Source organism: Thamnophis sirtalis, unplaced genomic scaffold, assembly GCF_051295495.1.
Source record: "Thamnophis sirtalis isolate CommonGarterSnake01/CBP01778 unplaced genomic scaffold, rThaSir2_p1.2 scaffold_5, whole genome shotgun sequence".
NCBI classification, from domain to species: Eukaryota; Metazoa; Chordata; class Lepidosauria; order Squamata; family Natricidae; genus Thamnophis; species Thamnophis sirtalis.
Genome location: NW_028261385.1, coordinates 103,204,568 through 103,221,727, shown reverse-complemented (window position 1 = coordinate 103,221,727; position 17,160 = coordinate 103,204,568). Strand labels below are relative to the sequence as shown.

General features: G+C 43.5%; 2 protein-coding genes across 5 annotated transcripts in view; one reads left to right on the top strand and one right to left on the bottom strand.

The window, feature by feature from the left end:
• The window catches only part of CST7 (cystatin F), a 23,774-nt gene extending 6,614 nt beyond the window's left edge, over window positions 1-17,160 (bottom strand). The window contains exons 1-3 of one of the 4 annotated variants that reach the window (XM_087716357.1): window positions 15,658-15,848; window positions 8,193-8,265; window positions 41-229 (exon numbers count right to left, since the gene is read on the bottom strand). In XM_087716357.1, the coding sequence (XP_087572483.1) occupies window positions 41-110 (70 nt within the window). In that variant the 5' untranslated portion in view covers window positions 111-229; window positions 8,193-8,265; window positions 15,658-15,848. Of the gene's footprint in view, window positions 1-40; window positions 230-5,921; window positions 5,937-8,192; window positions 8,266-15,657; window positions 15,849-17,093 lie in introns of those variants that run through there. The other 3 variants (XM_087716356.1, XM_087716355.1, XM_087716358.1) reach the window with 3 other exon arrangements.
• B4GALT1 (beta-1,4-galactosyltransferase 1) overlaps window positions 16,144-17,160 on the top strand; it is a 56,184-nt gene continuing 55,167 nt past the window's right edge. Inside the window, exon 1 of the mRNA XM_014076168.2 lies at window positions 16,144-16,378. Coding sequence (XP_013931643.1) covers window positions 16,144-16,378 — 235 coding nt within the window. The remainder of the gene's footprint in view (window positions 16,379-17,160) is intronic.

The window sequence follows — 17,160 nt, the reverse complement described above, 5'->3', positions numbered from 1 at the left end:
GCAACCTATTCAGAATATTTAAGGTACATTCTGATCTTACCAGTTGAAGACTTGGGCACACCATAGAGAAGCAGAAAGCAAAGAATAATTATCCTCCATCCAAAGAACATTGTTGTCTTGCTTTACCATAAACAGAATTGGAGCAAAGTGGCAACTTCGTACCTTCACCCAAAACAGGAAATGGGGATTTTCACTGCTTGTTCAGAAATTCTCATTGGTCAGGAACAGCCTGTGTTTTTTTTAAAAAAAGATATAACTTCTATTAGCTTCTTTTTTTTTCATAACTCTGATTAACAGTTTTACTGGGTAGTTTTAGAAAAGTGTAAAACAAATGCACACAGTGGAATAATTTGCCTCCAAAAATGGTGATCTATTTGTGTTGTATATTATGAGCTGGCAGATAACTATCCCACTTGGAAAGTAAAAAAAAAATCTTTTGTGGAAGTCATTAGGACTGCAGCGGCAATTTCCATGTGATTTCCTAACTTCTGCATAATTGCCTTTGCAAAATCCATACTTTTTTTCAGAACAGAAAAGGAACTGGTAGACAATTGTAACACAGAGTTACAAAATTTGGTTTGTTGGTTTGAATTATACCCCTGCCTTTCCTATAGGAGCTGAAAGTGACATTCATTTTCCTCCAGAATATAATCCTATGAGATAGGTTGAGATGAAAGACAATGAATTCACCTATTCTCCGACTGATAGAAAATTATCCCACTGGCCTTGATGTTTCCAGATTTCTGCCAGTCAGCTGACATCTTTCCAAGGAAGTGAGGGAGTATAACAGATTTGTATATACTTTGAGGCTGGTTTGGGAACTACTCATTAGCAAAGAAATGGTCAATGTGATCTCTTGAAGTAAAGGAGGAGGAGGAGGAGGACCTTATAAGGTAGTCCTCGATTTACAACAGTTCCTGTGGTGACTGTTCAATAAGTTACAATGGCACTGAAAAAATGACACAATTTTTCACACTTATGACCTTTGTAGCATCCTCATTATCATGTGATCAAAATTCAAACTCATATTTATGACCGTTACTGTGTCCCAAAGTTATGTGATCATCTTTTGCAACCATTTGACAAGCAAAATGTTTGGGGAAGCCAGATTCACTTAACAATCATGTGACTAACTTATCAACTGTGATAATTCACTTTAAAACTGTGGCAAGAAAGGCTGTAAAATGGGGCAAAACTCATTTAACAAATGTCTCACTTAAGAACAGAAATTTTGGACTCAATTGTCATAAGTCGAGGGCCACCTGTACCCTTTGAATGGTCAGCAAATTTATTATGGCATAAACTTCTATATTGCCGTTTACTGAATGAGTGAAGTATTTCGCTGACTTTATAAAGGTACAAATGGGAAATGATAGTATAAATATTTAACTAACAATTCATTTACTTTTAAGTAGGTTTCAAATTGGTCCCTCTATTCATTTTACATATATTTAAAGTTTAATTTTATTGTATTTTGGCATATGAGCCCTGGTGATGCAGTGGTTGGAATGCAGTACTGCAGGCTACTTCTGCTGACTGCCAGCTGCCTGCAATTTGGCAATTCGAATCTTATGAGGCTCAAGGTTCTTGCATCCATCCTTCCAAGGTTGATAAAATGAGGACCCAGATTGCTGTCGACAATATGCTCAGAGTAAACCGTTCAGAGAGGGCTATAAAGCACTGTGAAATGGTATATAAGTCTAAGCGTTATTGCTATTGCTATTAATCATCATCATCTAACTTCATGATTTATTATTTCTCCCCTCTTAGACCATGCAAAGATAACCGCCCAATGCACTGATCTATATAAAACTTAGTTTCCAATAAAGATGACTATTTTTTCCCAAGCTTGCAAGCGTCCAAAGCTTTTTCCATGATGAGAAAATGAGGTCATAGATAGCATTTTTCAAAGGAGCAGGAAAATAAAATTTCCAAGAAGGATAAATTCCCAAAGGAGAGGTTGAAAGAAAATTAGGATGAGGCATTCATGGGGCTCTTCCTCACAGCTGTGAGGCTCTTCCTCACCACCAGAACTCTGTACTGGTAGTCCCTATCTTGCTACAGGCAAGAGGTCACCAACAGTGGTTCCTCATATAGGACATGATGAAGAAAAGGATTGGAGGTCACTCCAGCTTTGTGTTTCCTCCCCCTTTCATTAAATACAGCTTTACCCACCAATAGGAAAACATTCCTTTATCACCTTAGCATGAGATGGAGAGGAGGCAAGTTTTGAAGGATGGACAGTTCAACATTTTTAGCAATCTATTAAAATTCACTCCAGGATTTTTGTAAGTATTTTGCCTGTGTGAGTTAAAAAATGGTCTCACTAACAACTGGGAGATGCTCTGTAGAGGCTGTTTGATGAGGCAGGAGGGGGTTGTCCTATTGTTCTATGCAACCTTCCCACTAAACCTGTAAGCTGCCATTTCAAACTGCATTAAACCCAACGTTAAAAATAGCCTAAAAGTGCACTAAATGTATGGGACACTTTGTGGAATAGTCTCTCCCTCTTGTATCCCCAGGACCTCTCAGTTCTTAGGTTGCTGACCCTTCTTCCAAAGCCAGCTCACTGAGCTGGAGATTGGTTCAGAGAATTAATGGAATAGGGAAGCCCAGTTTGAAAAATCACTCAAATGAGAATGGGAGGGACCAGAGTCCAGAGGAGATAACAGGCTGAAGCTGGCCTTGCATGGCCAATAGGCATTGAGCCAATTAAACTCTCCCTATCGGTCACCTGATTCTGCCACTGAGAGAAATGTTGATGAATTGTATAATGTACTGTCATTATTGCAAAAATGTGTCAGGGTAAGAGCAGTGATGGGATTCAACCAAACAACCGGTTCGCTGAGTGCGTGCTTTGTGCACACATGCTTACTTCTCTCACACATACGCTAACGCATGCTCTGCATGCGCAGAGTTCATTTCAAAACAACTCTAAAACTTACCTTCTACTGCAGTCCCGATTAGTAAAACAGCTGAGGCGCAACAATCCTCTCTGCCGCGCCTATTGGCTGGGCTTCAAACAAAGGAAATACAGGAGAGACTAACACAGGGGTGGGCAGGTGGGCCCACCTGATCATTGGAGCGAACCCTTTCACTCCCAGCTGATCGTTGGAGTTACCGGTTTTCTCCCAGCTGATCGTTGGAGTTACTGGTTTGCCCGAACCAGTCTGAACCAGTAGAATCCCACCCTTGGGTAAGAGGTAAATCACTAACATTGGAACAAGTAAGGATAATTTATGCCTGCCTCAGGAATGAGCTGGGAATCAAAAGAAGGCAACATTCTGAAGACTTGCTGGAAGAAGAGATTGCCAGGACATGTTTGTGCTACAGAGGCTCATAAACTGATTTTATTTTTAATGGCTTACTTTATTATCTGAAAGGAGGACAAATTCACACTTCTAGCTTGGCTTATTGCCAGTACTGCCCATTCACCACTTTCCGAGTACAGGCATAGGCAGTGTTGTTCTCCTCCCATTCCCAGCTTCTTGCAAACACACTCCATGCCCATATTGTCTCTCTTTGATTCAAAATGAATGCTCTTCAACTGTCTTAAGTCTTCAACAGATTGTTCTAGCATAACAGCAACTCCAGCCCCAATGAAGTTATAGCAGTGTTGAAAAAAGTGATCTATGGCAATTTTTCACTACTGTTGCAGCATCCGCACTGTCACATGATCAAAATTTGGATGCTGGTAACAGGTATATATTTATGATGGTTGTAGTGTCCTGAGGTCCTGCGATCACCTTTTGAGACCTTCCGACAAGCAAAGTCAATGGGGAAGCCAGATTCACTTAATAAACCATATTATTAACTTAACCAACTGCAGTGATTAACTTACCAACTGCAACACGAATGGCTATAAAAAGGAACTGTTTTGCTTAGCAACAGAAATGTTGGGCTTAGTGGCAGGGGTGAAATTCAGCAGGTTCTGGAGAACCGGCAAATACCACCTTTGGCTGGCCCAAGAGTGGGGAGGGAATGGAGATTTTGCAGTATCCTTCCCATGCCACGCCCACCAAGCCACGCCCACAGAACCGGTAGTAAAAAAATTGAATTTTACCACTGGCTTAGTGGTGGTTATAAGTCAAGGGCTATCTGTATTACTGTATCAAAATATCCATTATGGAAATGTTTACGACTGGTCAACTCTGACAGGTTCTCATACACAATGAAACAGTGCAAAGTGAATTACCCTTTTCTTCCGAATTTTTCCTGGTGAAAATGTATTTCACCCCCAACTATAATCTTTTTCAGCTAATAACATCTCACTGTAAAAGAATAAGGCTGAATATCCTAATTTCAATGGTCATTTCAAAGTCATAAAAGCAATATGGACAAGCATAATCCAACAGAGGGCAGTATTGTCCCATCCGAATAGTTGGTTGCCTCCTTCCTGAAGCACATTAATAGCAATAGCACACTTAGACTTATATATCACTTCATAGTGCTTTTACAGTCCCCTCTAAGGGGTTCACAGAGTCAGCAAATTGCCCCCAACAATCTGGGCCCTCATTTTACTGACCTCGGAAGGATGGAAGACTCTGAATCAACCTTGAGTTTGGGAGACTCCAACTGCCAAACTGCTGGCAGCCGGCAGCCAGCAGAAGTAGCCTGCATTCTAACCACTACGCCACCACAATGGTTTCATCTATCACATAAGTTCACATTTTCCCATCCTGCTAGCTCTCGGGAATGCTGGTTTAGTAAGTACAGGGCTGTGCAATGCTTGGGATTCAAAGGGGAAAAGGTACTTTGGAATACGTGAGGGCATTGATGTAGCAATAGCAGTAGCACTTAGAAGTATATACCATTTCACAGTGCTTTACAGCCCTTTCTAAACAGTTTACAGTCAGCCTATCGCCCCCAACAATCTGGGTCCTCATTTTACCAACTGGAAGTATGGAAGGCTGAGTCAACTGGTCAGGATTGACTAGGGAATCGAATTCCAGGCAATGTGAGCAGAGTTAGCCTGTAATACTGCATTCTAACCCCTGGGCCACCACAGCTCTTACTATATGTAGCCTTTCTTAGCAAGCTTCTTAAAGCAGCTCTTCCTTTTCCTTTGTGGCTGCAGGTTGACGTCTGCAAAAGCGCTGACAGGTGTGACAAGAGCACCCCCAGGCACCGTTTTCTGAATGGTAGTCCTGGTAATTCTTACACCACACCATGTCACTTGCTAAATCATCTTTGCATAGCCACAGGTTTGAATCGCAACTAAATCAGAGTTTGGGGTAAGTTCCCACATTACCTCAAACCTGGATTGCATAGATATAACATAGCTCAGACAAATCTAGTGGCACATTGTGTTTCATCAACAGTATGGGTTGATATACACAAGAAGAAATGAAAATAGTTGGATTCCCACGATATACTGTAGCACAAACTCCTCAACTCTATTTTAGATAACTCTAGCACGCTCTGCTGTTTTTTGGAATCTGAATTACCGGTACTGCTCCCCACTCTTAGCACCAGTAATTTTCCAGGACATAAAGGATGCAAAACAAGAAACTCTATTTTAGTCCAGTGATACATATGCACCTGAGGGCATGTGGCTATTTTTAGCTTAATGTATCATGCAAATGCAAAAACTGGGTTAATTGAGGAAGCCATCATTTATAAGCAAGATTGTTGAATTAGGACAATCCTTGTTAGGCAGTACTTGTAATACAGAGCTCAAGAAAATTCAAGATAAGCAATTAAAGGATAAAGTGTCTGCATCCATTTACTAGGTAATATGCAACAGTTTATCTAGCTGACCACGTATATAGCTAGTCCTTGACTTTTAACAGTTCATTTAGTGACCATTCAAAGTTACAACAGCACTGAAAAAAGTGACATGACCATTTTTCACACTTATGACTGTCGCAGCATCCCCATGATCATGTGATTTACAATTGGATGCTTGACAACTGACTCACATTTATGACGGTTCCTGTGTCCCGGAGTCATGTGATCCTTTTTTGTGACTTTCTGAAAAGAAAAATCAATGGGGAAGCCAAATTCACTTAACAACCATGTTACTAATTTAAGAACTGCATTGATTCACTTGACAAATTGTTGTGACGTAGCCAAGATTCCACATGGAATGAACCTGCTTTAATGGATACGTTCCAAGATGGATTGTCTGAGGCCTTGCAGGATGAACTGGTGAGGGTGGACAGGCCACCGACGTTGGACACATTGGTCCACCTGTGCCTCCGGATAGATGCCCGGCTGCAGAGGCGAAGGCCTCGCCGGGTATTCCATGTTCCAGGCATGCCAGTTCAGCAAGAGACTGCAGTGGACTGGGAGGAGCCCATGGAGTTGGGTGCTGTCCGACCTCGGGTGTCACGGACAGAGATGGACAGAAGACGTGCGGAGGGATTGTGTTTTTACTGTGGGGATCTTGGACATCTGGCAGGGAGCTGCCCCAAGAAGAACCGAAGGGTTGCGCGGACTGCAACCGTCCCTCAGCAACGCACGATCAAGTTGGACAACCAGCACATTGGTGCGGCCGTGTTACCCCGTTCACACAGGATAGTGTGCATTCGGGGGGGGAGTCCCATGGCGGAGGCCCTGCTGAGTCAAGTACAGAACTCCGACCCTGCGAACTCGCTTCCACCTAGGACTGTTCTACCCGTTGCAACCTGCGCTGCCATTTGTCATCCCATGCAGTCTCTGGTATGGGATGCGCAGCGGGGTGACGACTGGGTGGAGCGACAAAAGGCGGAAGTGAGGCTGGCGTCCCCATGGACTTTGGAAGGGGATCTTTTGAAGTGTTGGGGCCGGTTCTATGTTCCCGCAGGGCACATCCGTTGACAGGTGCTCTCGCAGATTCATTGCACGTCTGCATCAAGACATTGGGGGTTTGTTCGGACATTGCGCCTGGCCTCCCATCAATTTTGGTGGCCCCATCTGAAAGATGACGTACGGAGGTGCATGCAGTCATGTACCCAGTGTCATTGGGCCAGGTCTACAAAGAGAACTCCGCCGAGATTCCAGTCTTTGTCGACTACGGTTCCCGCAGCACTGGATTTTGTCTCTGGGTTCCCGGTGAGGTGCCGGGGTCTTGAACCGGGTTCTGGGGAGGCCGTCACCAACCCTTCTGGGCCACACCCCGATCATCGAAAGGCTCTGCGGGAGGGGATTGCGTGGTGGCTGGTGGGTCGGCCGTGCAGAGGGTGGAGGACCCTGGACAGGGTGTTCAGGTGCGGCCGAAGTCGGTAGAGCTGCCGTCAACCTCCGACAGAAAGGGGGTTGGTGGGTCAGCCTTGCAGAGGATATGGAAGACCCTAGACAAGGAGTTAAGGCTCGGCCAAAGTCGGTAGAGCTGCCGTCAACCTCCGACGGAAAGGGGGTTGGTGGCTCAGCCTTGCAGAGGGTGGAGGACCCTAGACAGGGAGTGAAAGCTCGGCCACAGTCGGTAGAGGTGCCATCAACCTCCGACGGTAGGAGGGGTGGTGAGTCGGGCTTGTGGAGGGTGGATATCCCTGGATGGGGTGTCGACGCCGGGAAGGGCGGAAGGAAACATGGTGGCCACCGGATACCAAGAGTTCCGATTTAAGGGGGCTATGCCTCCAGAGGTTTGGAATTCATGAAAAAGGCACCAAGGGAAATGGGTGCGGGTCATCTTGAGGACACGTCATCCTGACCATCGGACCCCGGGGAAAGGGCCCTGCGGTGTGGGATAGTGTTGTGACTCAGCAGTTCTGCTGAGAGTCTTTTCGGGATCAAGATTCATTAGGCAGCTGGGAGTGGTTAGAAGCAAGTTGGGAGATAAAAGGAGGGATGCTGCCATGCCCCAGTCGCTGGAGTCAACGTTCCTTCGTGTATTCCATGTCTGGTACAATATTGCTTGCTTATTACTCGTGATTATGCCTGTTACATTTGGATAAATGCTTTGGTGTTTTCATGTAAATCTGATCCATGGAGACGGTGGAAGAAGGGCTGCGTTTGTAAGAGCTTTTGTTTTGAATTCTTATCGGAGATTTATGTTTATGTTATTTCTGGGCTGGAAGCCAGTTTGAACTGAAAACTGATAAAGTAAAGCCTTCCTTTTAAGTTTGTCTGCGTTTGTTAATGAGCCGTCCAGGGGGGGTCAGAACGCAAATGTAGGGAGAAAAGTCGTAAAATGAAGCAAACACATTAACACATTTCTCAACACATTTCTCACTTAACAACATAAATTTTGGTCATAAATTGAGGATTACCTGTATTTCTAATAGGCAACTTCTGCTTGTTACTGCTAAGTGTAGGAAGACATTCAACTGGTACAACTTTTCTCTGCATAAGTAGCGTAGTAAGAGAAACAAGGGGGCAAACTTGTGGTTAGAAACAGGGAGAAAGTTTGATCGTGAGGAGCAGGTGGACCTAATTGCTCTTTTATCCAATTAAAGTTTATTGACAAAGGTCTTCTTTAAAACTAGAGGTTATTTAAGTCTACTAAACTCTAGAGAGATCCTTGCTTTGGATATATTTTTCTATGGCAGCTGCTAAATCTTACTTAGGGAACAGTGCCTGGCAAGGTCCTTGTCTTCGTAAATGAAATAAATCAGATTTTGTCAGAAAAAAAGTTATATTTTCTGATTCCCCAGTTAAGTGATATTTATCTAAATTGAGACTTTCATGTATCATTTATAGCGGATGCTGTTCTGCAAAGCAAGGTTGCCAGGAAAAGAGGACAGCTAATATTATACCTGTTAAGGATGATTAAATACTCTTCAGCTATTCCATTTCCCATCTTAATTCTGAAATAATGTGGGAGAAGCTGGACCTGATTTTTAAAAAAACCATAGGCAGGCAGGTATTGCCCCCACCCAAATGCTCTATTTAAATTTTTAGAAGAAAAACAGACTGGAGATGAAAATATACTTGATACAAAAATGCAATGTATCTCATTTTGATGATCTTTGTCTACTTGATGTGCTGTCCAAATATTATCTTCCGCATTAAGCCAATGGACATTTTTGGATTTTAAGAAGACAGTGTGGTCATTCTTAAATGTAGGAAGACATTCAACTGATAGGGGGAGGCTTTCCCATTTGTAAAATGCTTGTGAAAGGTAGGGAAATAACAAAATAATAGAGTTGGAAGGGATCTTGGAGGTTTTCTAGTCCAACCCCCTACTTAGGCAGGAAATCCTACACCATTTCAGACAAATGGCTGTCCAGTCTCTTCTTAAAAACCTCCAGTGATGAAGCACCCACACTTTGTCATTAGTTATAAAGCTTAGATTTATTTTAATCCTATCTGCATCTGTCCAGCTGGCATGAGTATGGAATAGGAGAAGCTTGGGTATGCAGTGTGGATATAAAAGGAATAAATTCAGATTTGAGTTACCCACCCATTCTTGACTTTGCAACCATGCATCTTCTATCTTTGCTGCCCCCTCTGCCAATCCCTCTATCGCTTCAGTTGCTTCCAGTTTCCTGGCTTTTCTCCAAGATCATAGATGACAAAGCATAACCAATTTTCTGTATCTTGAGGCTGTTCTTGGTAGATCCAAGAACACTACCATAATCCCAGTAGAGCTAACAGTGACTTAAGGCTGTTTCCTTAATGTGATGGGGACAAGATGAAGGTGAAGTAATGGAGGCAAGGCAGAGGTGGTATTCAGCAGGTTCTGACCAGTTCTGGAGAACCAGTAGTGGAAATTTTGAGTAGTTCAGAGAATCTATAAATACCACCTCTGACTGGCCCGCCCCCATCTATTCTCTGCCTCCCGAGTCCCAGCTGATCGGGAGGGAATGGGGATTTTGCAGTAAACTTCCCCTGGAGTAGGGATTTTACAATATCCTTCCCCTACCACGCCCACAGAACTGGTAGTAAAAAAAATTGAATCCTACCAAGCAGGGTGGCGGCGGGGGGGGGGGAGGAATAGGGGTTGTTTAGGCTTGATAGTACTGTGGTTAAATGCACTTAGCCTATGATCTACTGCTAACAACTGTGCTGCTGACTGTCCCTTGCATTAGTGTATTCTGAAATAGCTTGTCTGTATACTGGTTTCTGATACAGATTCCTTCAGTGTATGCTCCAATTATCTAGGTTTATCTTCCCAACCAGTATTTGAGAGGCCCAAGAAAGGAGTAAAAAGCCTGGAGAACTCTATTCTATTTGCACAGGAAATACTTTTAAAAACATGAACAGCACAATAAGAGAAGAGCTGATGTTAACTTGTAGTTCTACAAGTTACAGGAACTACACCGGAACTTGTAGACATTTCAACCTAACATTAAGGATTTAAATGACAGCTCTGTACAAATATGGGAATATATTGCATTTAACTTAATGAGGGCAGCTTCTAAGTAAGTACAGATACACTAAAATATGTTTATTAAACTACTTACAAAAAGAATTCAAGCATATTTCATGACACATACTAAGATTGCTTGAATTCAACTATTTTTTACAGTTGCTTCTGGGAACACTGTGTTGAAACTTTGCAACTCACTAATGAAACAATATTCCCTACATTTATTTTTGGACAATGTGTTTTGCTGGTCTATGCCTATTTACAAGCTTCAAGTCAAAGGAGATCCATTTCATGATTAAGAACAGTCCCCCCCCCCCATTTGCAAACAATTGATAAATTGAAAAATTTTGAATTCTGGTTTGATATTACCAGTATTTCTGAAAATTGCTGAAGATATTGTTGCTAAGGAAAGAGAACAGAATATCTTGCACATGTTGCACCAGGTCTGTTTTCATTGCTTACAATATGTTTTTTTTTCTTCCAGTTTTTCTAAAGAACACTTTTTCTTTAAATACTATATTGTACCATATAATGATATAAGTGCACACATGAATGTACTTGTAAATACAATTGTTAACATATATCCGCGGGCACCCTTACTTTCCTGTTGTGAATTCCTCATAGTGAAGATATTCCAGTATTTGAGAGGCTGCCACAAAGAAGACGGGGTCAATTTATTTTTCAAAGCACCAGAAGGCAGGACAAGAAACAATGGATGGAAACTAGTCAAGGAGAGAAGCAACCTGGAATTGAGGATAAACTTCCTAACAGTGAGGACAATTAACCAGTAGAACAGATTGCCTTCAGAAGTTGTGGGTGCTTCATCACTTGAGGTTTTTAAGGAGAGACTGGACAGTCACTTGTCTGAAATGGTATAAGCTCTCCTGCTTGAGCAGGGGACTGGACTAGAAGACCTCCAAGATCCCTTCCAGCTGTATTCTGATTCATGCTAGAAATTTTGGGCTCAGGTTTTGATGAGAGTAAGGGGCAAATGGGTACAGTAACTTAAGGCACTAATTTCCACCTTGTACTTTTCCCTAACCTTTAAACCTTAGGATTTAAAACATGTTCCCAAAAGATGAAGTAATAATTCTTGCTTCCAAATAAAGGCTCTTTATGTGATCACCCATTGTGCAGGTACAGTTGCCCCTAGAAGAAGTTGCCATGAAAGCTCTACCTTTTTCACCAGGGCATTCCAAAAGTATTGGACCTCAGTTCCCAGAGTTCCGAGCTGACTGTAGACCTGGAAATTCCCCCCCCCCAATTTACAGCAACAATAGAGACACTTATAGAAGAGAGCTCAGAGTTGAACTAGGGGGTTATTGGTGCTATCTGAGCTTAATGGTTTTGATTGATTGATTGATTTAATTTGTATGCCGCCCACTCTCAAAGAGACTCAGGGCGGTTTTCTTGTAGACTTAGTGGGTTTCTTGTATTTAATTACCAAACTATGTAACAAAACCAGTGCTCAATGTATGAGTTACCTAGTTTGGTAACGAAACATCTGCAAGAAAACCACCGAGCTCAGACAGCACAAAAACCCCATAGAGATACTTATAGCATATTAATGTTTTGATCATTTGCCTTAATACAATGTGCCATTTTAGTGGAAAAATATATGTAAGGGAAAGAATGCTGTGAAAAATGAGCTTCAGAGAAAGATCAGAATATATTCACAAACAACATATGCAGAGGAATCAAACAAAGCTTAACAATGCCTTAAGCAGGCAGGGAAGAGACAGAGTGATTTTGATGGAAATAAAAAAAAAGTCTGGAAGTGTGTCAAGACTAAATAAGAAGCATCCAGAAGTATGCCTGGAATAAAAAATAAAAAAATGAAAATTGAAGTGAGAGAGTGATGGAAGAAGTAGTTTAGAGATTTGCACAGAAATCATTGTGATACATTAAGGACTAATACTAAAACAAGTGCACTAGATGTTAGTCTCCAAAACACCAAAACCAAAAAATATAAATGAAAGTCGACTGTGGGATTTGCATGGCGTATGTGAAGACTGCATTGATGCCTGACAATTAGAAAAGAAGCAGTCACTGATCAATGGTGGGATTCAAAAATGTTTACTACAAAGGTTACTGCAAAATCCCCATTTCCTCCTGACCAGCTGAGAGTCGGGAGGCAGAGAATAGATGGGGGCAGGGCCAGTCAGAGGTGGTATTACTCAAAATTTCCACTACTGGTTCTCCAGAACTGGTCAGAACCTGTTGAATACCATCTCTGTCACTGATCCCCAAATGAAAGCTGAAGGTGTAGCAAACTGTAGTAGGGGTCCCCAATCCTGGTCCATTTACCAGCACTAGTGTGCAGCATGCCAGCAACTGGTTCATGTAAACAAGCGAAGCCCCAACCACAGTATACAGTCAGCATGCAAAACCCACACCCCCTCTGGTCCACGGGGAAAAAACTCTCTCCATGGAATGGGTCCCTGGTCCCTAAAAGCTGGGGGGGGGCTGCTGAACTATAGGAGAATTTTTTACTGTACTACATGTGCCTGAGAAGGTGTTCGGCAGAATTCTGACTGTCAAGGTATGAAAGGTAATGATGAATTTTGGAAAGGCAGATTTTATCCTTAGGCAGGAACAGGGAATGTAGGCCAGATTTTTATTCTGTAGCAAAGCACTGCAAAGAACATAAATGTGAGAAAGGCTATTGACCTTTGCTTGGTGAAGTGTGAGCAACTGCTAAATTAATTGGCTTGAATGACAGAATGTCTTATGCAAATATGGATTTGATATTTGGTGGCTGAATATGCTAACAGCAGTATATAATTTAATTAAGCAGTTGCAAGACTTAATATGAACAATTCAAAGCTAAACAGGAAATAGGACAAGGAGGTTATGATATCCCCTTAGTTGTTTAACCATTTATGGATCAATGTATAAGGAAGGTTTCCGGTGAAGGTAGAGCTTAGCTGGATGAGGAAGTGAAAGTATGTAAATTATAAACCAAAGGAAACTGTGTTGTTAACTAGGACAGTGATTTTATGATGCAACAGGCAGGATAGCTCTGAAAATGAATTAGGGAACATGTTGGCTCTGTTTGTCATGACCTGCAACCATTTTTACAAGCAAGGTCAATGGAAAAGCCAGATTCACTTAACAACCGTGTTAACAACTTAACAACTGCAGTGATTCACTCAGCAACTATGTCAAGAAAGGTCGTAAAATGGGGCAAAATTCATTTAACAAATGTTTCACTTAGCAACAGATATTTTGGTCATAAGTCAAGGAGTACCTATAATTGAATTTGGTAAAATGTTTACCAAAAAAGGAAAACAGAAAGAGATTTTAAAATGTATAAATACTAGTGGGAAGGTAGTGGTCTGTTCCAAGAACAAATGTTTGTCAAGATAAAGGGAATGGGATGAACAGAATATCATGCTTTTATCCACTTTGTTACCTGGAAGTAAGAGTTGCATAACTCAGGAAAAATATAAACACAGAGTACAATGGAAATCAGGTACTTCTGAAATATTGTGCTACAAGAAGAGATAGGGGTCAAGAAAGAAGAGGTGCTGAAATTGAATGTGGACTAAACGTAAATGGATAACATCCAAGCAATTGATACTTTGCTGTAGATATATCTTAGAGATGATTTATGGTTGTCCCCCAGCACCTGAAATTGAGAAATCTGTACTCATGTATTCAAAATGCATAATGGCATTCAAGCATGTAGAATCTGGGAAGTCTTGAGTTGGAACCTGTGCGCAAGTATGGATACGGCAGTTCTCTCACCAAATGGCATAGTTGTCATACTGCAGTTTCCAACATGGGAATGAAGAATATCAAAATCTTGTTTGAATAAGCTTTCTCCCCTCAGAATGATCTATGCACATTTCATTTTGTGATAGTGTACTGGTGGCTTGGGTTTTGGGGGGCATGGTATGAACTGGGGTATCAGTGTTTTCGGATATAGAAAGAGCCCATGTTAATGCCTGGGCAAAACAAAACTCAGCTCATGCTTCATGTGGAAAGCTTCCCGGAAGAGACACAAACATCTTGATAGCTCAAGACTAATGGCAAGAGAGCATTATCAACAGGGAAAGGGCAATTAGTAAGAGCCAAGACATATACCGGTACCTTACATTGAATGAAGCCTTGCAGATGGGTGAAATGCCACGCCTTGTGCAACAGAACTAAAAGTAAGCAAACAACCAACCCACACCACCTCCTACTAAGGAGAACAAAAGCTACATTCAGGATGGGAAGATGAACAGAAGACAACATTAGTCATGTTCTACAAGCCCGTTTCACAGGTGTGGCAGGCTGCATTTAGTGAGTGGTGCAGAAACATACATAAAATTATGTTTTTTATAAAAATAATGAACGCGGGATAAAAAAATTGTAAAAATATGAGAAGTGGCACTTCTGAATTTGAAAAGTTCCATGCTGTAAAGCCTAAGTTTATTACATGAAGATATTTTTTCTACCAGGGACAAGACTTAATATAGGACATCCTCAACACAGTCGGCAGTTGCGAAACTAAACTATATTAGCAGCAAGCTTCTGCCTTTATCACTCAGAAGTAAATCCCACCAAGTTCATGGTGGCTTCTCCAATAGCTCACACTCCACAAAGCCAGAATGTGGTTTGTTGGGCTAGTAGTGTAGTGTGTTGTATTAAGCCAGCCCATGGCAGGGGTGGGTTCCTGCCAGTTCTAACCTCTTCTATAGAAGAGGTTCCAAAAAATCTATTGTGCCATTTAGAACCGGTTCCAGCTCCCTCCCCCCACCCGTCTGCCCCATTCTTTCCCCGCCTGCCGCTCACTGATTGGCTGACTCACCAATCGCCCCGCCCGCCTTTAAGAGTCCTATCTAAACCTTAAAGTCTTAAAATTGTCAAGTTTGAACACCCCTGAGGGTTTTTTCTAAAGGGTTAGGGGTGCAAGGATCTTGTAACTTGACAGCTTTAAGACTTGCGTGCTTCAATGCCAGAGTTCCTGAGCCAACATGACTGGAGGAGGAATTCTGGGAATTGAAGTCCACAAGTCTTAAAGCTGTCAAGTTTGAACACCCTGGGGGGGGTTTCTAAAGGGTTAGGGTGCAAGGGTCTTGTAACTTGACAGCTTTAAGACTTGCCTGCTTCAAATGCTAGAGTTTCTGAGCCAACATTTTGGTTGCTAAGCAAGAGAGTTGTTAAGTGAGTTTCACCACATTTCACAAGTTGTTAAGTGAGTTTCACCACATTTCACAAGTTGGCCATGCCCACCCAGTCACATGGCCGGCAAGCCACTCCCACAAAGCAGGCCACACCTACAGAAGAAGTTCTAAAAAAATTCGAAACCCACCACTGGCCTACTGGGTCCTAAAACCGACATTATCTACACCTAGCTAATATGATTTATTTGGGTTAAACCCCTAACGAAGTACATTTTGGCTCGTTTTGATTAAACACCAAACTTCAGTCACCCTGGTTGTAGACCGAACTCTCTCTCTCGCTCCCGCGAACCACCAGTTGATACTACAGGCAGCCAACAAAACTGGCGGACGCCGAGGATGCGTGCGTTCCGGCGCCAAATTGCGACACGAGCCCAAACTCGTGATAGCCAAAGTTCCAGCTGGGGCCCTGTTAAGCCTCTTTCGCTCAGAGCCACGAACGTCGAAGACGCGGCTCCTCGTCTGAAGCTCGGCGGGGTTAAGCGGGACTCGACTTGGTGCAACCTTCTCCCCAGGAGGAGGGGCCGCAACAGTAGCAGCTATAGAGGGGGAGGAGGAGGAGGAGCCTCAGCCTGACATTACGACTTTCCTCCTTCCCTTGGCGAGTGGGTTGCAGCAGCTGGCAGGCGAGCGGCAGAGCGCTGTTAGCGGTTTCGCTGCAGCTCCGGCCTGCTGCTCCAGGTCGCAGCCATGAGGCGTCCCCGCGTGCCCGACTTAGCTCAGTGAAGTTCGCTCAGGATGGATCTGCCCGGCGCTTCGCTGCAGAAGGCTTGCCGCCTGCTTGTGGTCTTCTGTGCCCTCCACCTCTCGGCTGTGCTCTTCTACTACCTGAGGGGCAACACGCTCGGTTACCAGCGGACCCCGGAGCCGCCTCCTCGCAGCCAAACCTTCGGCCGTCGGGTGACGGAGGCACTCCTCTCGGCCAATGTCTCCAAGCCCGCCGTAGATTGTCCCGACCCTTCCCCGTTGCTGTGTAAGTGCGGATCTCCGCGAGCTCTTCCTTGCCCGACCGAGGGCGCGCCCGCTTCTCTCCCTCCCCGGCTTTCGCTTCGCCCCGCGGTTTCCCCGCAGTTTCGCGCGCCCGCCTTTGCCTTTCACTTCTCAAAATCTCCTTTAACCCGTTGCCCCATCGCCCCTCGTTGCTTCAGTCCCCACTTTTCTTCCTCCACCCTGTTTCCTGTTCCTGTCTCTTTCGGGCCCTGCCTGCCTCCCTCCTCTCAAAAAGCCGCTCGCTCGCTCGCTCCGTCCTTCGGGATCTTCCTTTGCCGCTCGCCCCATGCCGCTGGGAAGCGCGGTGGCCGAACGCGGAGTGGAGAAGTTTCTCTCACGGCCCGGAGCGCGTTGCCTTCCCGCGTTCAGCTAAAACTTCGCCTTGCAGATTGGCAGACTTCGTAATAAGGAGAAGGAGAAGCTGCCCGACTCGACTTGGTCCATTCTCTTTTGCTCCGATGTCTTATTTTACACAGAGCGTCTCTCCCTAAAGTCGAGACGGGGCTTATTTCTGAGTAGCTGCTAACTCTTATTATGCCCAATTGTTCAGGGGGAAATCTGTCTGACTTCACAGATAAAGAGAGGATAATGGGATAAGGACATGAATTATGAGCCAACAGTGCATATATAAATAGTTTGGACAGAACCTATTTTTTCTGTTGCAGTCATTCTCTTCCTGCTCAGTTAATTTCACCTACCTTACAGAGATAACTTTGTTTAAAGTAGTAGAGTGATGAGATGGAAAAGTTCCAAAATGCTGCTTTC